We start from the raw sequence: 23,179 nt of genomic DNA on the forward strand, positions 1-23,179 counted from the left end.
ATATAATACTATATATAGTTATATGTGGACCTATTTGCACAAAAATATTTACAGCACTTCTTTTTTGTGTTGGCTAAGAATTAGAAATTGCTAAAATGCCCAACAAATGGGGAATGGCTAAACAAGTTGTGCTATATGATGGTGATGAAATATTACTGTACTATAAGAAATGATAAGCAGGATGATTTCAGAAAAATCTGGAAAGCTTTATATAAAGTGATACAAAATGAAGTGAACAGAACCAGAATATGGAAAGTAACAGCAATATTATACAATGAAGAATCATGAATGACTTAGTTATTCTCAGCAATACAATGATTCAAAACAATCCCAAAGGAAAATATGCAGCTCAGTGTTGTTGCTGAAGAGAGTCCTAAAGAAGCTTTGGAAAGTTGCCTTCCCCTCCCAGAGTTGGAATCATATTACCCCAAACACTGATCACTGGTTACCATATTAAAATCTGTTTGAGAGGCTTTGAAGTATATACAACATAGCCTGTGGCCTCTCTAAGAAATTGGTCTACTAATTTACCATTAGGCATGACTTCGAATTCATTAACAGCAGGTGTCTGGACATGTGTACCATTGTTGGCATACTATAAATATTTTCTTTCTACTGCTTCAGGATGTAGAATCATGGGGTATTAGAGCACATTTTCTTGTCTCTATAGTTTTTCATTTAGCTAACTGAACAGAGGATGGTTTCAACAGCACAACATTGCTCTGTTAAAGGTTGTCCAAGCTGCCAAAATATTTAGCAGGATACTTGTTCTCTCAGAGGTCCATGTTACCATAAAGGACACATTCACTTTCTAAAGATGTTCTGAAAATAAAAATGATAGCATACAGACTGATTCTTTGCATAATTTTAGCAAAATAGTATGGCTGTATCAACAAAAAAGCAAAAAAATGTAAAAAATGTTTAGGGTATAAAAGAGCTTATATAGCAGTATGTAAGTGTTTTGGCATGATGCTTCAAGTATGATTTCAGAAGCTCTAATTTTTAAATTTTGTAACCAATTTGTCTGATTTCACTTACCAGGCTTCTAATTTTTTTTTCCCCTAAGATAAGGAGTTTTGGTTTTCCATATTTGTTTTTTTACTTCTCCCTGCTTTCTGCTCTAACCATAAATTAGCTTTCTTGCAATACATTTGGGGTAGTGAAAAATTAATCCTTAATATTGTGAAGCCTAAAAGTTTTGGCCTACGATAGTCTAAACAAAGTCATCAACTGATGACTATAACAAACTCCTTTGTAACTTAGGAAGAGATGGCTATGTTATAACTATTCAATATAAGGATTTTATACCATAAAATTATGTATCATGGTATAAAGAGAAAGAGCAGTCACCACAGTAGATAGAGGCCCAGGCCTTCTGTGAGAAAGACTCATGTTTCTGAGCTCCTATCTGAACTTACAAGCTGTGTGACCTTGGGCAAGTCCCTTAACTCTGCCTCAGTTTTTTTTATTTATAAAATGAGCTGGATTAGAAAATTATAAACCACTCCATCTTGGCCAAGAAATTCCCAAATGGGATCATGAAGAATCATTAAATAATTGAACAACAACTAAAAAATGAAGAGAATATTGTGGAAATAGATTGTTTCAATTTTAACAAACCTTTTGATAAATTATCTATTATCTTAAGTTATTCTTGTGGAGATGTCTAGATGGGATGATGGATTCAGAATTAGCTACATGTCCTGCAATGATGATTCCACCTCAACATGGCCCAAGATCTCAAGTGTCATGGCCTTGTGCTGACAATTTTTTTTATTAACATGTAAGCCATATCAAAGCTTCCTTTTTTCTCTTTAAACACTAAGACAATATTTTTACACGTTTACACCCTTTCAGCTTGAATGAAGAAAATTTTATCAGTACTTCATCAAACTGAGGAAAATAATGCCCTGCACTAAGATCCTTTCTCTTCCTTACCAAAGTTCCAACCACTTTAAGAAACTAAATTCCCTGGGCATCTAGGTGGTGAATTGTATAGCATGGGAAATGCTTTTTAAAAAAGAAAAATTTAGAAGTTTAGATCATCTTTGAAAAAAATCACATCTCACATTAGAAATCAAATTCCTTAACTTTGCAAATAGAATCAGGATTTTTGAGAGTTTGAGAGTTGAGTTGGCCATCTGGTTTAACTCATAAAAGGAACCCCTCACTAAAATTCCTGATGTGAGTTATCTAGCCTGTGCTTGAAGACCTTGAAAGAAGGGGAGCTTACCATCTCTTGAGGCAGCCCACGGCACTGACAGCTAGTTGTTAGGAATTTTTTCCTAGGCCATCCTCAGCAACGAGGTCAACCAAATCATTTCTAATGGAGCAGCAATGAACTGAACCAGCTATGCCCAGAAAAAGAACTCTGGGAGATGACTAAAAACCATTACATTGAATTCCCAATCCCTATATTTATGCACACCTGCATTTTTGATTTCCTTCACAAGCTAATTGTACAATAATTCAGAGTCTGATTCTTTTTGTACAGCAAAATAACGGTTTGGTCATGTATACTTATTGTGTATCTAATTTATATTTTAATATATTTAACATCTACTGGTCATCCTGCCATCTGGGGGAGGGGGTGGGGGAGTAAGAGGTGAAAAATTGGAACAAGAGGTTTGGCAATTGTTAATGCTGTAAAGTTACCCATGCATATATCCTGTAAATAAAAAGCTATTAAATTAAAAAAAAAAAAAAAAAAAAAAAAAGGAATTTTTTCCTAACATATTTGTTTCTTTCTCTTATTTAGGGGATGAAGGGGAAAGATGAGTGGAGGGATTGAGAGGGAAATTCTGAAATCATAAAGTCCATTGGTTTTTGAATCAGAAAATCTTGTCTGCTACTATATGGGTGACTCTGGGTATATCATAGGACCTCTAAGTCCTTTCCAGCACATTATTCCACCCCAAATAATGGGTGCCTTCTATGAAGGCCGCAATCAAGCCAAATTGGCCTTGACATATGTAGTGTCCCATCTCACTTCCAAGTCTTTGTATTGGCTGTTTATGTTCTCTCAGAAATCCCAGGCTTCCTTTAAGGGTCATCTCAAGCATCATTTTTTACTTGAGGCCTTTTCATATCCTCACCAATTTCACCTTCTGTTATATATATATATATATATATATCATTATATATATATAATATATATATTATATATAATTATATAATATTATATATATTATTATATACATATTATATATATTATTATATACATATTTATATATATATGTGTGTGTGTATATATATATATGTAGAGAGAGAGAAAGAAAGAAATAATAAATATGCACCCTTTCCTCCCTCTACTCTTACCCCAAAATCCTTACTTGCTGGGATTCTTTCAGCATTTGTCTTAGACTTCCTTCAAGACTTTAATTATCTCACAAGATTGCCTTAAAGTGATTTGCAAATCTCGAAGTGCCATAGGATGTAAGCTATAATTCTAAATTATATGAAGAATATTAAGATCATATACTAACCAGTTGTATATATCTGCTAGAATTTTGTCTTCCAAAAAACATCTGTCCTAACTTCACCTTCTTGGACCTGACATCGCCCTTTGCTCGAACCTATTTTATTTGTAGGTTATACTCACCAAAAGAATCTTCTATCTTTCCTTGACTTTAAATTTCATTACGAGAAGCTACCTTGGCTTTACAATAGCGTACTTCCTGGAGCCTCAACGGGCGTTCGGCATATAAAGAACACTTTTATGTGTCTGAATTAAATGGGTAATCCTTCACATTAAGAACAAAAAATATAACTTCCACAGTGAGATTAGTACTAACAGAGATGTCATTTGAACTGAGGTCCTTTGCCTAGATATCGATGTACTCAGATTTAAATACCACCTAATTTACTTAACTATCACTCTAATTGCTAACACTAATAGCAATTAATTTCCTAGCCCCGCAAGCAACCTCGGGGATTCACTTAATTGTTCCGGACTTCATTTTCCTCGTCTGTAAAATGGGATCAGGGCCAATTCTCTTTTCACGTCTTAGTTCCAAAACCATTTAGAATCATTCTTTGGGTTCATAGAATTTTCGGAAAATTAACTCCCGGGTTGTCAGGAAGGCTTTACAGGGCTCTTCTACGATTGGCTGACGTGGGACTCCAGCTCTGGCCAATAGCCAAAGCAATCAAACTCCTCAATCCTTGGCAGTCTGACCTTTGACTGCCTGAGTCAGAAGTCCGGCACCCAAGTGATGTTTGGCAAGCATTAGGCCACCCACAGAGCTAAAGGTTTCAGCCGAGCCCAGCGCAGAAGGCCACGGCGCGCTGCCTGTGCTGCACGGCGGCGGGGGGCCGTGTCTCTGTTCTCCTTTATTCCCGCCGAGGGTCTTCGATTGATTCTCCCGCCCTCGTAGGCCGCCCCAGGCTCGTTCGCTTTTCCCACAAGCGTGACCCCTGCGCGATCCCGTCCCAGGTCCGCCGAAGGGGGCGCGCCGGCGGCGCCGCCGTGACCGATGGCTCCCCCCCCTTTCCTCCTCCCCCTCCCTTTCCTGGGCGCCTCAGTCTCCCGGCTCCTGCCGCGGCTCTCCGGACCGGGGTCCGCCGCCGCCGCCATGTCTACCGCCAAGACCCTCAAATCCGTGGACTACGAGGTGTTCGGCAGAGTGCAGGGTAGGACGTGAAGCTCCTTCTCTCTCAGCCGCACCTCCGCTCTTACAGCGGAAAAGGTCAAAGTTAGAAAGGGAGGGGGGAGGAGAAAAGGCCAGGGCTAAGACTCCGGACCAGGGTCAACCCGCCCCTTGCCCGGCCACGGCCCCGCTTCGAGGACAGGCGGGAAGGAGAATTAGCACGCGTGCGCAGAAAAGGGGCGCGCCCCTCCCCTGGGAGGGGGCAAATGGGGAAAGCGGGAGGAGGGGAATCTGGGGGCGGAGCAGAGAAGAAAGTTGGAGACGGAGATAGGATAGTGGAGAAGGGAGGGGAAGGGAAGGGAGAAAGGGGGGAGGGGGGAAAGGGAACTAGAGGGAGAAGCGGAGGAAGGGAAGCAAAGAAAAGGAAAGAGGAAGAAATTAGTGGAGAGGGGGAGACTGAAGTAAAAAGGGAGAGAGAAAAAGGAGGAGAAAGTGGAGAAGGGAAGGAAGGAGAAGGTGGAGAGTGGGGAAAGGGAAGAGAGGAAAGTGGAAGAGGAACAAAGAAGAAATCGGTAAAAAGGGGAAACACGGTGGAAAATGGGGGAAGGGAAGAGGAGCCTTAAGGGAGAGGATAAAAAGAAAGTAAAGAGGAAAGAAAGGATTGTTTGATTTTATCCTCTTCTCTTCATTTGAACTATGAAACATTTGATTTTCTGGTTCCCTACTTGCTGAGGGTAAAGACACTGGAAAGACCTAAATAACCCCAGTGAAGTACATTCAGCAAAATCTAAAAATGGCCCTAGGGAGAGCTTTTAAAACATTGCCATCTGAAAAAGCTGAGCCCCGAGGATGAATTATTCCCGGGTCTACAGGGAAAGAGTTGAAAGTATTGAAGGCTTTTTTCTTTTTCTTTTTTGTATGCATTTTTTTGGATTTATATGGTATATAATCATACTTATGAATAGCACCATAGAATGAGAAACAAGCATCATGACATATAAAAGGCTTTTTTTTTTTTTTTTTTTTTTTTTTTTAAGGATTATAGAGCTTCTGCTTGGAGATATGTGGAAAGGAGCTTTTGTACACTATCAATATTTGATTCATATCGGGGCAACCATTTATCAAGCAGCTGCTAAATTTTCAAATCACTGTTCTAGGTGCTAAGAGAGTTCCTGTGATATGTTTTATACATTAGAGAATATCCTCTTATATATAGCATAAGGAAGTGTGAAACATTTGAGATTTGCTTACATAATCTGTTTTGGAACATCCTTCATGGGTGAGAACCTGGGTACAATTCTGATAGGGCAAAAATCTCTGGCTTGTTTCTCCACATCCTCCTAGGCATTCTATTGGACTATTTTGTGTTTTTTTTTTTTCCTTCAAAGCACCCTCAGTTCCTCTTCAAGATCTTAGGCTAATAATGGCCCTACATATGAAAAAGGATTTATTTAAAACACACACACACAGAAAAGACTTGTAATCTAGCCACAAGATCTTTTATCCATGATGTCTCTTTCCCCCTTTTTCAATATCAATGTATTCATAGGAGACAAATTTGATGAATGTAGTGATTCAGGAAAAGGCTTTCTTGACTAGCAAATATATTACTAAACATAAATTCATGGTAGAAAAATAAATCTTTAGAATAGGATTTTTTAGATTTAAAATTTTTAAAAATAAATTTAAGTGATTTCTTTCTTTTATACTTGCATCACCAGACTTTCTCCCATTATATCCTCAGAAATCTCATATATTTCAATATTATTATTAAAGAAAGAGAAGAGACAAAAAAAAATCAGCAAAACTAAACAATACATTAAAAAAGTTTGAAAATAAATGCACCATGCCACACCTGTGGACCTCCCTCCCCCTTAAGAGAAGTGGGGTTAATTTGGAGTCTTCTCATGTATCTTATCATGGGTGTTCACAGTAATTTTGGAAGCATGAATATAATTTTAAAAAATATATTGATGCTTTTTGTTTTTACATTCTTGTTAAAATAACTGTTGCCCCTTCAAAGTAAATCTTTTGTAGCAAAGATTTAAAAACAAAAATAAAAAAAAATAGTTCAGAAAAACCATCCTATTGACATGTCTGATAGCATATGCAATATTCAGTTCCCTTTAGACCCCTTCCTACTGGACTCTATATAGCCCTTCCAATATATTTTACTAATTTTTCTAGCTCAAAATTGATAGTTATCATATCCGCTTTCTTCCTATCCCCTACATATACAATCAGTATAACTCAGTATCAGTGAAAAGAAAAGTCTTCCGTATTGTGGCTCTTTTACTTCATTTCACTTCTGTTTGGACCTTATCTGCAGTCCTTGTTACTATGGATCTCTGTTATGTTGATTCTCTCTCTTGGCTTTAATTTTTTCTACTTGTCAGTTTAGCATTTCTTTGGGATGGGAATGGATAGGCACCATATGCCTACAGCAGCTTTAGTAGACTTTTCTCCAGGTTATGCCTGGCTTAAATTAAGCAAGCAATTATTGCGACTCATTCCCTATTTGTCTGTGTTTCTGATTCTGAACTTTAAGGCTCCTTCAGCTGTATGGAGGATGGATTGGATCGGGAAGATATTGGATACAGGGAGACCCTGTATTGCATTAGATTAGGATTGCATTAGTCCAGGATTAGATTATTGCATTAGTCCAGGAAAAGAATGAGGAAGGATAGAATTAAGAAAGTGGCAATTGGAGTGGGCAGAACAAGGATGAATGTGAGATACGTTTTGGAGGAAAAATCGATAAAGCTTAACAACTGATTGGATATGAGGAGAGAAAATAGGGAAGAACAAAGAATGGTGCTTAGTCTGAGAACTTGGATGACTGGAAAGTTAGTGATATTCTTAATAAACAAAAGAAGTTAGGAAGAAGAGAGAGTTTTGAAGGAAAGAATGAGTTTTGTTCGATCATATTGAACTTCTTTAGAATATTCAGTTGGAAATGTGTTCTTGGCCAGTTGGTGACATAGTAGAGCTAAGGAAAGTAAATCTAGATAGGTAAGACAGGGAGTTGTTTACATTGAGGTGATAGTTGTACCCTTTTGAACTGATGAGGTTACCCAAGACAGGAGAAAAGAGCCTACGACAGAACCCTGTGGTGTATTCATAGCACAAATAGGAAATGGAACAAGGATGATGATCTTACAAAGGGGATTGAGAAAAGCCAACTAGATAGAACTAAGAGGGGACAATGTAATGAATCCAAGCAAGAATGGGTAAGAATAATTGACAAATTGCAAAGATTTGAAGATGGATAAGAACTGAGAAAAGGACATAATATTTGGCAATTAAGAGATCATTGACAACCTTGGAGAGAACAGTTTTAATTGAGTGATGGATGAGTTTCAAAAGCCAGATTGCAAAAGATTGATAATTATGAGATGAGAGTATGGAAATAAGGATTATAGACATTTTTTCCCATTAGTATGAATGGAATGGGGAGATAAAGAACAATAGTTTGAGGAAATAGTAGGATCAAATGAAAGTTTTTAAAGGATAATGTGATAATTTGTAAGTAATATTAAGAGTCAGTGGATAAGGAGAAAATAAATATTAAGAAAAACTCTTTGACCCAGAGCTCTCCCAACTGCTCATAGACTCCAAAGAAGTTATATGAATCACTTTTTGTAAATAAATACTTGTAAACTAAGTAGATGCTCATTTATTGGGAAGCAGCTAAATAATTATACTAGATAGATATGATAGAATATTGTTGTACCATCAGAAACAATGACTATGAAGACATTTAAATAACATATAGATTGAATGATATAGGTAACTGAAGACCATAAATATAATATATATATGTATGTGTATATATATATATATATATATATATATATAGTGACTTTTAAATGTAAGTGGAAGGAATAGCAACAACTACATCAAAAATATTAAAACTATTATATAATTTTAATGATCAGGATCAGTTCTAAATAGGATATGAACTTGTTATATGGAATAGCTTTTTCAGTGAGGAGGGAATACACTGGGAAGTTAAGATGATAAGAAACAAAAGATTTCAATAAATATTTAAAAGAAATTGGGAAAGAAGTGATCAAGATAATCCCTTAAGGAGACAGTTTGATATTTCAGTTCCCTGTTCTTTTCCCCATCTGTGTTTCCAGTTTTCTCCAGTTTTATGCAGTATTGCTCCTCTTCTGTATCTTCTCCATTGTATCTTTTCTCAAAGACCCCCGGGGTCCCTGTTATAATAATAATAATAATAATACATTTACTTCACAGGATTGTTGTGAAGAAAATGCTTTGTACATCTTAAGGCATTACATAAATGGTTTGTTATTATTTCTTACTTTGATGGATCTTTGTTCTCATCAATGTGGATACTCTCTCTAATGGCACAGATCACAGTCTGTTCATACTTTTTCAGCTTATGAAACGACATGCTAAAGTCTTCCTCTAGATTCCTTGTGTGTATTTCAGTCAATCATGTGGATAGTTCTTTGGCTACTGCTTTTTGTTACATAACTAGTCCATTTCCTTTTCAGTATTGTATCTCTGTTTTCCTGCTTCCCCTGGCAAATTAGCTGCTGTTTGCCCACTCTTATCAAGTACTTCTTTATTGTCTACCACTTTATGTCCTTGAAGAATGTATTTTGCCATTACTTGGCCATAGAATGTCATAGAAAATTATGGATGCAGATTATGCATTAGTTCTCCAATAAGAAAAACTAGACTTTTTCTCCATACCCTGCTTAATTCTCAGAAATTCACCCACAGAAAAATTATGAGCCAAGTTTAAAGCAGAAAATCCCCAAATAATGGTCCCTGAGCCAGGATACAAAAGAAGCCTAACAAGATAAGTCTTAGGAGCAGAAGAGAAATTGAATTTCTAATATATGCACTCACCTCCCTTGTTTCTCAGCCCTCATATTCTGGCAGAAGGTCCATCTGACTACTATTCAGCAATTTCCCTGATAGTCTTTCTTGGCACACTCTATGCCTGATCTTTCCATATCATTCGGTGTTAACGAGCAAAAGATTGTAACTACCCATTCATTTTCAGAAAAGGGGAAGGTATAGAACAGTGGGAGCATGTCCTGCCTGGAATTGCAGCACTTAACTACAAAACTAAAAACTAGAATGAACTGGGACAGGGTGCTGTACCAGGGTTTGAGGAAAAGGTACTATAATCTATCTTGAAAAATCTTGTCCCTCTAGATTTTACTTTAGGAATGAAGCCATTGAAAAATGAATTCTCCAACATGGGAGGAGGATGAGAAAACTTTGGAATCCATCACCCAGGGAACCACCATCAAAGGGGAAGTAACTAAAGGAAATAAGGAAGGAAAAAGACAAAAATTGTCAGTCTTAGGAGGAAGAAAACTTATTTAAATACTCTGAGCACAAGCAAAAAAAATCATTAGGGAAGGTATTAAAACAGAAAGAATGATAAATACAAGGACTGTTAAAAGACTGCATATGCTTCTAAATAAATATTCTCCCTCTCTCCAAAAAAAAGGAATTTGAACCAACATGCCAAAATAGGACCGGTGCTCTATCTATTGTGCCACCTAGCTGTCTATATATTAAACATAAAGAACAAGAAATTTTAAGGACAAGACTATTCTGAATGCACCAGAATCATGGAAGGGAATGGAATGATGTATATATGTTTTTAAATAATAGCTTTTTATTTCAAAATATATGCAAAAATAGTTTTTAATATTCACTCTTGCAAAACCTTGTGTTCCAATTTTTTCCTTCCTCCCTTTCCTCCATCCCTTCCTGTTTTCAGCAAGTAATCCAATATATGTTAAACATGTGCAATTCTTTTATACGTATTTCCACAATTACCATGCTGCACAAGAAAAAACAGATCAAAAAGGAAAATAATGAGGAAAACCCCCCAAAAAACCAAGCAAAAAACAACAAAAAAGGTGAAAATCCTATGTTATGATCTACATTCAGTCCCCACAGCCCTTTTTCTGGGTGCAGATGGTTTCTTCAACACAGGACCATTGCAACTGGTCTGAATCACCTCATTGTCGAAAAGAGCCACATCTATCAGAATTGATCCTTGTATAATCTTGTTATTGTTGTGTACAATGTTTTCTTGGTTCTACTCACTTCACTTAGCATCACTTCATGTAAGTCTTTCCAGGCTTTTCTGAAATCTCCCTCCTGATCATTTCTTATAGAATAATAATGGAGTGATATATTCTAAGAATCAAAGGAACTCAAGATATAATCAAAATGATAAATTCTTCAATAAATAAATAAATTCTGTACCTAATTATTAATAAAAAAGATTTTTCAGTTAGAGAAATATTTGAAGGATTCCTTGAGAAAACCTATATGAATAGATTGTTTGACTTGCAAACAATCTCAGTTAATAGAAACACTGGGACAGTAAATGACTATAATTACCAGGAAAAGTACAAATAACAAAATAAATCACTCTATCCCTAAAGACTATTGAAAGGGAGAAAAAAAAAGGAAAACTGACCTATATATGCAAAAATATTAATATTTCTCTTCTCAGAACAATAAAATTAGAAACTGAGGGGATCAATTAGAGAACAGCAGAAAAAAATTATGACATGTAATTTTTATGGAATATTATTGTTTTATGGGAAATGCTCTCAGAAAAACCTGGGAAATCCTCCATGAACTCAAGCAAAGTGAAATGTACTGCATATAAAGAAATTGCAACATTCTAAAATAATCAGCTGTGAACGACTTTGCTCTTCTCAACTATACAATGATCCACAGCTACTCTGAAGGACTTAGATGAAAAATCCTATCCATATCCAGAGAAATAACTGATTATGTCTTTATATAGATTAAAGCACTTTCTCTCTCTCTCTCTCTCTCTCTCTCTCTCTCTCTCTCTCTCTCTTTCTCTCTCTATTTTTTAAAAAATCTTTTGGGATTCATGCCTAATAGTGGCATTCTTAGGTCAAAGTATATGTATGATTTTATAGATGTTGGGCATAGTTCATATCTTGTGATCGTTTATCAGTTGGGACATGGATCTAATTTTGTTTTTTTTTTTTTATAAATTTGACTTAGTTCCCTATATGCTTGAAAAATAAGGCCTCATCAGAGAAACTTGATTCAAAATTATTTTTACAGTTACTATTACCAACTATATATCTCCCCATTTATTCTATTCTCTTTCTTCTTTCACCTTGTCCCTCTTCAAAAGTGTCCTGCTACTGACCACTCCCTCCCCCTATACCCTTTCTTTTATCACCCTCTCCTCTTCCCCTATGACCTTCCCCACCTTCTTTACTGCAGGGTAAGATAGATTTCTGTAGCAATATTGAGTGTGTGTATGTTATTTCTTTTTTAAGCCAATTCTGATGGGAATAAGGTTCATTCACTCCCCTCTGCAGCCTCTCTTCCCTTCCACTGTTAAAACTTTCTTTTGCCTCTTTTATGGCATATAATTTACACCATTCTCTTCTTGCTTTCCCTTTCTCTTAGTAAATCCTCTCTCACACCTTTTATTTTTTTAGTTATCCCTTCATAGTCAACTCACACCTGCACCATTTATCTATATATACTTCTTCTAATTGCCATAATAAGGAGAAAGTTCCAATAAGTTACAAATATAATCTTCCCATGCAAGAATGCAAACAATTATTGAGTCCTTTATGTTATCCCTTTCCTGATTACTTCCGTATGCTTCTCCTGAGTCCTGTATTTGAAAATCACATTTTTTATTCAGCTCTGGTCTTTTCATCATGAATGCCTGAAAGTCTCAATTTCATTGAATTCCCACTTTTCCCCTGAAGAATTATACTCACTTTTTCTGGGTAGGGAACTCTTGGTAATCCTAGTTCTTCTGCTCTTTAGAATATCATATTCTAAGTCTTCTGCTCCCTTAATGTAGAAGCTGCTATATCTTGTGTTACCCTGACTGCGGTTTCACTATACTTGAATTGTTTCTTTCTGGATGTTTGCAATATTTATTCCTTAACCTGGGAGTTCCAAAATTTGGCTTTAATATTCCTGGAAGTTTTCATTTTGGGATCTCTTTCAGGAGGTAATCAGTGGATTCTTTCAATTTCTATTTTACCTTATGATTCTAGAATATCCTGGATAATTTGAAAGGTGATGTCCAGGCTCTTTTTAAAATCCATATTTTCACATTTATCATTCTACTCTCAATTCTTTTCTTAATATTTCATCTTTCTTGATTTTCACAATCCCTTTTGAGCTCTTTCATGACCTGAGACGTATTCTTATTTTTCTTGGAATCTCTGGATGTAGGAACTTTGACTTTGTTATCTCTTTTGAATGTGTGTTTTGATCTCCCTTGTTTCCATGGTAACTTTCTCTGGTCAGAATGTTTTTCTGTTATCTATTCATATTCCTGGCCTATTACTTGGCATTTTAACTCTTTGTTAAAGTAGGGTTATGTTCCCAAGGTGGAGGGTGCACTGTCCCAAGCCTCAGGAATTTGGTGCAGCTGTTTTCTAGGGACTGACCATATTTTTTCCTGCCATGGAGCTGTTAGGAGGGTCCTCACTTCATTGTAGCTATAAGATCTGGTGTGTTACAGCAATCGAGCCTTTTCTCAGTGCTAGAAAATAGAGCTGAGCCGAGTCCTCCAGCTGCTGTCTCCTCCACTACTGCCCATACTCATTCCTGGTATGCCTCCTAAGGCCCTCTTGCCCTATTGACAAAGCATTCCTGCCAATATTCCAAGTCCTTTTTGGTGTGTCTGGGCTGAGAAGTCTGGAAGCTGCCAGTGCTGCTGCTGATTCAGAGGTCCGAAGGTCCCTTACTGCCCTGCTGGTTCTAGAGCCAGGGCCAGGATTGTGCTGGCATGGCCTGTAGTGGGCCTGAATGGTTGGGCTCCCATCCTAGTGCCATAGACCTTTCCTGCTGACCTTCTAAGTTGTCTTCAGCTGGAAAATTGACCATCTTTTTGTGTATTCTGATGTGTTATGGGTCAGAACTCTGAACTTGAAACAAAGGATTCTTACAAGGTACTAAGTCAGTGGAATTGATAGAGACAATAGTTATCTAATTTAGCATGGTTCTGTATGATTGATTTAATCCTATAAGGAGATATTATGGGCCAGAACTTGAAACAAGGTATTAAGTGTAATTGAGACAATGGTTAAATCTAGTTTATCATTGATTTACAATCCTACAATAAATAATGGTTTCCTAGTGATATAATGATTGGTTTGTACTTAGTGTGGAACATGTAATTATGGGAGAAGTTCTCAGGGCCAAAAAAGGACAGATTCATTTCATCGTCCACCTTTGTAGTGGCTGGAGGCTGAAGGCTGGAGCACAAATCCTTGGACTCAGACAGATTCATCCCATCTCACACCACCTTGGTGGCAGGCTCTCCTCCTTCACTTCTCCACTGAAACCAAGACTCTGGAAGGCCTCCAGAAAAACTAGTCGAGCCTCAAGTGAAGAAGGCAAGACTTTGAAGGAGACAATAAAGAATTTGGACTTTAACCCATGGCTCCTTGTTGTGGTGATTACTGAACTGAAATGAAGGCTGCTCCCAGAGACCCCAAGAAAACCTCAATACAGAACATTACATTTTAGAGAGAGCATTACACTGATGCTCTAAAATTTGTTTAATTATCATTTAAAGAAATTTGGAATGGTTTGGGGAAGAGCTCAATGGTTTCCTGCTTTTACTCTGCCATCTTGGCTCTGCCTCTCCCTGTATCTTTTAATACTCTTATAATTCAGACTCTGATACCAAGGGAGCATCAAACAATTTTGCATGGATGTCCAGATCACTGATGATTTTCCAGATCATGTGCCCCTAAACCCTGCAACGTACAAAGGATTATTGTACATAGTTACAAAAATTGATCATATATTAGGTTATAGTTATTTTTCAAATAAATATAAAAAAACAAAATGATTAAACATCCCTAATAGAGCATAATACAATAAAAATAGTATTTCAATTTAGGGATCACAAATAAAACAGACTCAAATGGAGACATAATAGTTAAAGTCTAAATAATGAAATAATGAAAGCTCTCCTCCCCCCCTCAAAAAACTAGAAACGTTAATTACATGAAAGACTATGTCATGATGAAACATTTCTCCATATTTGTGAGATAACAGCTAAAGTACTCCTTATGGGAGAAATTCTATCTCTAAAAGCACATATTAATAAAATAGAGGAGATTTGGATAACATACATTTGAAAATTAGAAACCTAAGAAGCACAAACTAACCAGCACAAAATGAATACAAAGAGGATATTAAAAAAAAAAAAACAAACCTGGAGAAATGGATAAATTTGAAACCAAAAATAGGATGAAAAAAAAATGATGTGTAAAACTAAAAGCTATTGAAAATCTAACAAAATTGATAAATCTTTAGCTAATCTGATTTTTTGAAAGAGGAAAGAAAAACCAATAAAATAGGAGATCAATAAAATCACAGAAAAAGTACCAGAACTTAAAAAAAAAAGAATAGACCTTATTATGCACAGTTGTATACTAGCAAACTAAGAATACAGAAGAAATACATTATCTCCACAAATATAACATATCCAAATTAACAGAAGTCTAAATAAAGATCTTGAATAATTCAACATTAGAAAAAGATGTAGAAGAAACTTTAAAGGTTGTAACAGGGAGAAAAATAACCTCTTCAGTCTGATGGATTGACAAAAGAATTCTATCTAACTTTTAAATAAAATTAATAGTGACACTAAACAGATTATTCTTAAAAATTGAGAAAGTGCTAAAAGGAGAAATATAGACTAGTGTCATTAATGAAAGCAATTACAATTTTTCTCTAATAGACTACAATTTGTGCAATTGTTATGCAATGTTATGCATTCATTATAACCAGCTTGATGCCAGATATGCAAAGATGAGCCAATATTAGGAAATAAGTCGATATAATCATGCTAAAAACAAAAACATCCAAAACAACCTGATTATCTCATTCGATACATTAAAAAAATCTGATATAATACAAGATTCACTTATGTTAAACATCCTTCAAGATGTGACCATACAGGAATCTTAATATGATAAAAAGTATCTATCTAAATTGAAAAGCAAACATTATATGAAACGGGGATATATTAGAAGCTTTTTCAATAAAAACAGGCGTAAAGAAAAAATGTCCTTTCGACATACTATTTCATCAAGTTTTAGAAATGATAATAATCACTAGAAATAGAAATGGCAATTGCTAGAAATTTCAGTAAGACAAGAGAAAGAAATTAAGGTACAAGGAAAGGCAAAGAGGAGATTAAAATTATCCTTTTTTTGCTGATGACATAATGGTTTACTTAGAAAATACTGGCCATTTAGCAATTGAGACAATAACTTTAGTAGTAGCAGATTACAGCCTAAACCCACCAAAAAAAAATCTATATTTCAGAATAATAAGACAAAAACTGATGCATCTAGAATTACAAGAGAAGCAGTTGAATAGGAAAAAATATCTTTTGGTCACATTTCTCAGATGAGGGTTTTATAAAATGAGAAACCATTTCTTAAATAGATACATGGTCAGAGAATATAAGTAGTTTTCAGAATAATGTTAAACTATTAACAGTCATATAAATGAATCTCTAAATCACTAATAATAAACACAATAAAAGTGAAAACAACTCTGAGATTTGACCTTATATTTACTAAATTCATAAGGGTTACATACTAGATGCATTCATTTTGTTTGTACAAAAATTAATTTCCTATTTTTTCAATTAAAACCTTCCTGCTAAAAGCAAAATAAACCCATATATTGTTTATTTTAGATAACATTTACTCAGTCGTGCATCTCTGATCTGTCATTTTTCTGCTGAGCTGATAAATTATTATTTTTGCTATGAGGTCACAAGAACTGAGTTTGAATGCCAGCTAAGCTAATTAGCTGTGTGACCTTGGGTGAATCACTTAACTTCTTTTGGCTTGAATTGCCTCATTTTCAAATTGAGGAGGGTTGAACTAGATGGTTTCTGAGATCCCTTTCAGAGCTATACCTATGAATTTGACAAAAGAAGGATCATCCAAAAATCCTTCATAATTAGCTTTGAAATGTGATTTTGTACTTATATTTATAGATTATTTTATATTTGTGTTTTATATTTTCCTCTCACTGTAAAGACCTACTTTAATGTGTCTTTGCATAGAGTTCTCCCTGGATATTTTCCCCCTTTTTTGAAACAATGTATAGAATTTATTATGTACTTTAAACTAAAAAAAAAAAAATTAAATTTTTTTGGTTACATTTTGAATTCCTAATTGTTTTCCTCCCTTCTCACTCTATGCCATAGAAAACTATTATTTGATACAGATTTATAAATGTATGTCAGATCATACTATATACTTCTCTTCTTTCTCCAGAGGTAGATAGTATCTTTCTTCATAGGTCTCTTTTATCTGATTTAAGTACTTAAAATACTCAAAATAGCTTGATTTTTCACATTTATTTTATTGCTTTTACTATATATAGCATTATCTTGGTTGTGCTCATTGCACTTTTCATTATTTCATACAAATCTTTTCATGTTTTTTCTAAGATTATTGATTTCATAATTTCTTATATCACAGTAGTATTCCATCACAATTATATGTCACAACATGTTTAGTCATTACCCAATTGATGGGCATCCCTTAAATTTCTAGTACTTTGTCACGACAAAGAGAGCTGCTATACTTACTTTAGAATATATAGATTCTTTACATTAGTCCCTTCTTACTTTGGGAAACAGATCTAATAGTGATTTTTCCAAAGAGTTTAATTGGTTGGGTATATTTCCAAATTGCTCTTCAAAATGGTTGGATCACGTCATAGTTCTACCATTAGTGTATTAGTGTCAATTTTTTTATTTCCCCGCCAGTATTTATCATTTTTCCCTTCTGTAATTTTTGCTAATCTGATGGGTATGAGAGCTCAGAATTATATTAAATTGTATTCTAATCAATAATTATTTAGAACATTTTTCATATAACTATATATATATATATATATTGATTTTTTTCATTTAAAAGCTGCCTTTTCATGAAGTTTGACAGTTTACCTGTTAAGAATGGATTTGTCTTTATAAATTTGATAGTGTTCTTTATATGTCTGAAATGACCCTGGATTCTTAAAAGGATGTGGCATTGAAATGCAAGCTCTGGTAGATTCTTCCAAAGTGGAAAATATTTTAGTATAGTTCCTGTAGTAGGTTTGTGTCTTCTGACCAATCCATCTAAATACAGAGTTTACATGTAGATTACTAGTAGGTTGGTAATTAAGTGATAAATTATTTGGCCATTGTAAATATATCAAGAAAAAAATGCAGAATTATGAAAGAGACCTAAAAAACCATTTAATCAAATCACTAAACAAAAAAATCCCCCAATATCATGCCCACTACATCTCAAGATATCCCATTCTACTTTTGGATTACTCTAATTCTTAACAAATTTGTCTTCAGACCAAGTCAGTATATCTTCCTCTGCAGCATTATTGCTAATTTTGCCTTCAGTGTTAAGCAGAATATGTTTAACCCTTATTTTACTTGAAGGTCTTTCAAATCTTTAAAGATAGCTAACATATTTCCCATATTTTTTCTCTTTTCTATGCTAACTTCCCTTAACATATCTTGTATAATATTGGTCATTAGTCTTCCTGGTCACCTTCCTCTGGAGGGGCTATAGTTTGCTAATATCTTCCCTAAAATGTGAGGCCCAATACTGAACACAATACTTCAGATATGTCCTGACAAAGGCAGACTATAAATAAGACTTATTACTTCTTTTGTTCTGAACAGTATGCCTGTTACTGTAGCCAAAATCATGTTACTGATTTTGGTTGTCATACCCTGTATAATAATGTTCAATTCTGTGTAACATTTGAATTTCTTTCTGCCAGTTCAATTCTTCTTCACTTGCACAGTGGAAGGTAAAGAATGCATATGGTGTTAAGAATGACATTGCTTCAGTACATAAATATTAATTTCACTATTGTTACTCCAAGTGACAGATCAGTAAGCCAGCATAACTAATAGAAAAATAGAATTTTAGTTTGTTTCTTTAGGTATAACAGGACAATATGAAATATCTTTTCATGTTCATCTTACCTTGCATCAGATATGATTAGCATATATTAAAGGAATATCATGAAGATAATTGTATAATTGCAAGATATGTAACAACAACTATTGTAGAAAATCCTACAAAGATTTTAATAAGATTGCCCTGAACCAAGTCACTATGTACATTGATACATAATCACTTTTGTGGAAAAGCATAAATGGGAATACTTTGGTAAATATGTTGGAAAATTTGAATCTCAGTTAAGAAATGGAAGAAGCTGAAGTGTTTTGGATTATTCAGAAACTTCATACCTAGATATTGAGTACATTGATCAATAGAAGATATAGAAGGCATTGGGCATAGTATTGACCAACATTTTAAAAAGTGAAACTCACTGTATCTTAGCAAATAGCTATGTCCTAATGTAGGAATTATTTTTAGCCAGGGAATAATTAGCTCTGAGATCAAACACAAGTACAAATTAGAAGAAACCTTATTGATGAAGATTTGACACTGCATGTGATTCCAATTCCAACATGACTTATTTAAATAAGCTGGGATCCTTGAAAAATGGGAATGGCCAAAGTTAAGTGATAATAATAGTAATAAGGCATTCATATAGATCTTTAAGATTTTCATAGCACTCTACAAAGGTAAAGAGATAGATTATTCACAATAATGGCTTCTTACTAACTCTGAGGTACCATTTCACACCTCTCAGATTGCTTAAGATGACAGGAAAACATAATGATAAATGCTGGAGGGGATGTATTAGGGATACTAATACATTGTAGGTGGAGTTGTAACTAATTCAACCATTCTGGAGAGCAATTTGGAACTATGCCCGAAGGACTATCAAACTGTGCATATTCTCTGATCCAGCAGTGTCTCTCCTGGTCCTGTATCCCAAAGAGATCATAAAAGAGGGAAAGGAACTCATATGTGCAAAAAATGTTTGTGGCAGCCTTTTTTGTAGTGGCAAGGAACTGTAAACTGAATGGATGCCCATCAATTGGAGAAAGGCTGAGTAAATTATGGTATATGAATGTTATGGAATATTATTGTCCTGTAAGAAATAACCAGCAGGATGATTTCAGAGAGGCCTGGAGAGACTTACATGAACTGATGCTGAGTGAGATGAGCAGAACCTGGAGATCATTATACATGGCAACAGCAAAATTATATGACGATCAATTCTGATGAATGTGGCTTTTCAACAATGAAGGAATTCAGGCCAGTTCCACTGGTCTTGTGATAGAAAGAGCCATCCACATCCAGAGAGAAGGATCACAACCTTGTATTTTCATCTTTTTTTGTTGTTTGCTTGTTTGTTTTTTCCCCCTCTCATTTCTCCCCTTTTTGATATGATTTTTCTTGTGCAAGATGATAAATGTGGAAATATGTTTAGAAGAATAGCATGTTTAACTTATATTGGGTTACTTGCTGTCTAGAGGAAGGGAAAGGTGGGGAAGGAGGAAGAAAAATAGGGAACACAAGGTTTTGCAAGGGTGAATGTTGAAAACTATTTTTGCATGTATTTTGAAAAGTAAAAAGCTATTATTAAAAAAAGTTTTTAAAAAATGGCTTCTTACAGAAATTCTAACCCTTATAAAACTGATGCCAAAGAAAGCCTTTAAAACTTCATGAGAAAGCCAAAAGAACTAAGAAACCATATCAGGCAGCAAATAATTGCTCTTCTTGTTGATGGCCTAGGATATACCTGTTGTAAAAAAATCAAAACAAACAGAAAAAAACACAAGTCCACCTTTGTAAAACATTATGAGAGGACAACAGAAACTTATAAGTACTATTACCTCATGAAAGACATGGAATACATTACTTGTCTGCCTTGTGGCTATGGATTTAACAATAACCAAAAAATAGAAAATTTAGGTGTAAAATTGGTAATTTCGATTACAGTAGATTAAATTGGTTTTGGACAGATAAATATTACCAAGATCAGAAGGAAAACAGAAAATTGGGGAAAAAATTTTATGCATGGTTTCTCAGAAAAAAGGTCTCATCTTAAATATGTAGAGAGAACCTTGACTTATTCCCCAGCTGATAAATGGTTAAAAGATATACACACAGGCAGTTTTCCAATGAAGAAATAAAAGCAACTTATAGCTATGTGAAAAATGCTCTAAATTATTATTGATTAAAGAAATTCAAATTAAAACAATTTTGAGATATCATTTCTTATCTACCAGATTGACTACAATGCTTAAAGGGAAAAGCCACAGTTTTGGGGGGATATGGAAAAATGGGGCAGTAACTTATTGTTGGTTGATTTGTGAACTGATCCAAGCATTTTGGAGGGCAATCTGAAATTATGTCCAAAGAGTTACTAAAATGCCTGTATCCTTTGACTCAGCAATACCATTGCTAGGTCTGTTTTCAAAATATGGGGAAAAGGAAAAGAACATACATGTTCTAAAAATGTTTATAATAACTTTTTGTGGTAGCAAAGAACTAGAAATTTCATGTATGCTTGTCAATTGTGATATATGAGTGGGATGGAATGTTACTGTGCTATAAGAAATAATGCTCAATGATTCTAGGGAAATATGGAAAGACTTGCACAAAATAATGAAGAATGAAATCAATAGAATCAAAAGAATATCATATACAGTATCAGCAATATTGTTTTAAGAATGATTTTGAGTAAATGTCATTTTGACTATTATAAATATCCAAAATAACTATTAAAGACATATGAAGAAAGATACAATCAGCATTCAGAAAAAGAACTGATGAATAGAAGTATGTATTGAATAATTTTATATTTACATACCTATTTGTGTCTAATGGCAGTCATCTCTAGGGAAGGGGGAAGTTTCATGTGTAATCATCTTTTTTATTTTACTGTGTTATGGAAATGCTTGGTTTATTTCACAAATCAAAAATAAAAATAAATAAATGTTTGGGGAGGAGGAGAAATAGAAGGGAAATTGAACCTGAAAAAAAAGCTTACCATGAGATCCAGTTAAGCCAGCTTGATCCAACAGAATTTATATTTAAACTTATATATAAAACTGGAAGGTTTTTAGGTAGAAAATTAAACATTTCTCAGCATTTCTCTTGCAGTCTAATCTCATGATGATGATAATGGAATATTTAGACTCATCGCTTCTATAACTAATATTCTATATGAAGAAATCAGAATGGCACTAAAAAAGAAGTTCGATCAAATGAAGCACCAACAGAAGAGATTTCTCCTATAAGTGATATAATTTTGAAAGCATTGAAAAGTTGATTTATTTTTATTTTTTTTAACTTTTTCTTATTTTTCATTTATTCTATGTTCTTTCTATTTCATTTTTGAATATTTTCAGAATGATTGGGTTTAGTTGTATCTCTTGCCAATATTTCTGTTTTTATTAGGCTTTGTATTTTTCATTATTTTAAAATTCAATATTGTCCATCATCTTCCATGAAGATTTCATAAAATTAAATTTATATTTTCCACAAATATGGTCCTTGGATGCCATATCCTTTTGGTTGGCAAGTAAAAAAAACATCAAGTATCTACTGACTGAGGTATTTTCTAGGATATTTTGTTCTCTTTGGTGTGATTACTGATTTATATTTGTTAAAGTTCCTCATGAAATAGTGAAAATTTATGTCAATTTATATTTTTTTTAATCCATTTTCCCCTTAGTGGTTGTGGTAGTATAAACAATTTATCCGGATAGATCAGATGAAGTTTCTTCAGTAGGATGCCAAAATTCATTTGTGTTTTTCTAAATTGGTATCTATTTTGATCTTTTTGCTAGGAAATCAGTAATTTGACTATATGGCTGGACTCACACAGCTATTTCAGAAATAATTCCCATATTAGCTACCAGTTATTTCCTATCTGTTGAAATATATACAATTTCATTTTTTTGGAGGGATGATATTGCTTAGTACTTTCCATATCCAGTATATTCCTGGTTTCTTTTTTATTTTTTTATTATAACTTTTTATTGACAGAACCCATGCCTGGGTAATTTTTTTTACAACATTATCCCTTGCACTCACTTCTATTCCGACTTTTCCCCTTCCTCTCTTCACCCCCTCTCCCAGATGACAAGCAGTCCTATACAGTACAGAACCGAACAGTTCTTTTGTTGCACAGGAAGAATTGGATTTAGAAGGTAAAAAATAACCTGGGAAGAAAAACAAAAATGCAAGCAGTTTACATTTATTTCCCAGTGTTCTTTCTTTGGGTGTAGCTGCTTCTGTCCATCATTGATCAATTGAAACTAAATTAGGTCTCTTTGTCAAAGAAATCCACTTCCATCAGAATACATCGTCATACGGTATCGTTGTTGAGGTATATAATGATCTCCTGGTTCTGCTCATTTCACTTAGCATCAGTTCATGTAAGTCTCTCCAAGCCTCTCTGTATTGTCCTGCTGGTCATTTCTTACAGAACAATAATATTCCATAGCATTCATATACCACAGTTTACCCAACCATTCTCCAATTGATGAGAATCCATTCATTTTCCAGTTTCTAGCCACTACAAACAGGGCTGCCACAAACATTTTGGCACATACAGGTCCCTTTCCCTTTATTAGTATC

The 23,179-nt window shown here is 34.6% G+C and overlaps 1 protein-coding gene across 4 annotated transcripts in view; it reads left to right on the forward strand.

Annotated features, from left to right (window-relative positions):
- Positions 1 to 4,257: 4,257 nt before the first annotated feature.
- ACYP2 (acylphosphatase 2) overlaps positions 4,258 to 23,179 on the forward strand; it is a 195,925-nt gene continuing 177,003 nt past the window's right edge. For all 4 annotated transcript variants that reach the window (XM_003758277.4, XM_023494964.2, XM_031950473.1 and 1 more), the window contains exon 1: positions 4,258 to 4,632. In XM_003758277.4, coding sequence (XP_003758325.3) covers positions 4,476 to 4,632 — 157 coding nt within the window. In that variant the 5' untranslated portion in view covers positions 4,258 to 4,475. The remainder of the gene's footprint in view (positions 4,633 to 23,179) is intronic.

The sequence above is a fragment of the Sarcophilus harrisii genome, chromosome 2 (assembly GCF_902635505.1).
Source record: "Sarcophilus harrisii chromosome 2, mSarHar1.11, whole genome shotgun sequence".
In the NCBI taxonomy this organism is placed as follows: domain Eukaryota; kingdom Metazoa; phylum Chordata; class Mammalia; order Dasyuromorphia; family Dasyuridae; genus Sarcophilus; species Sarcophilus harrisii.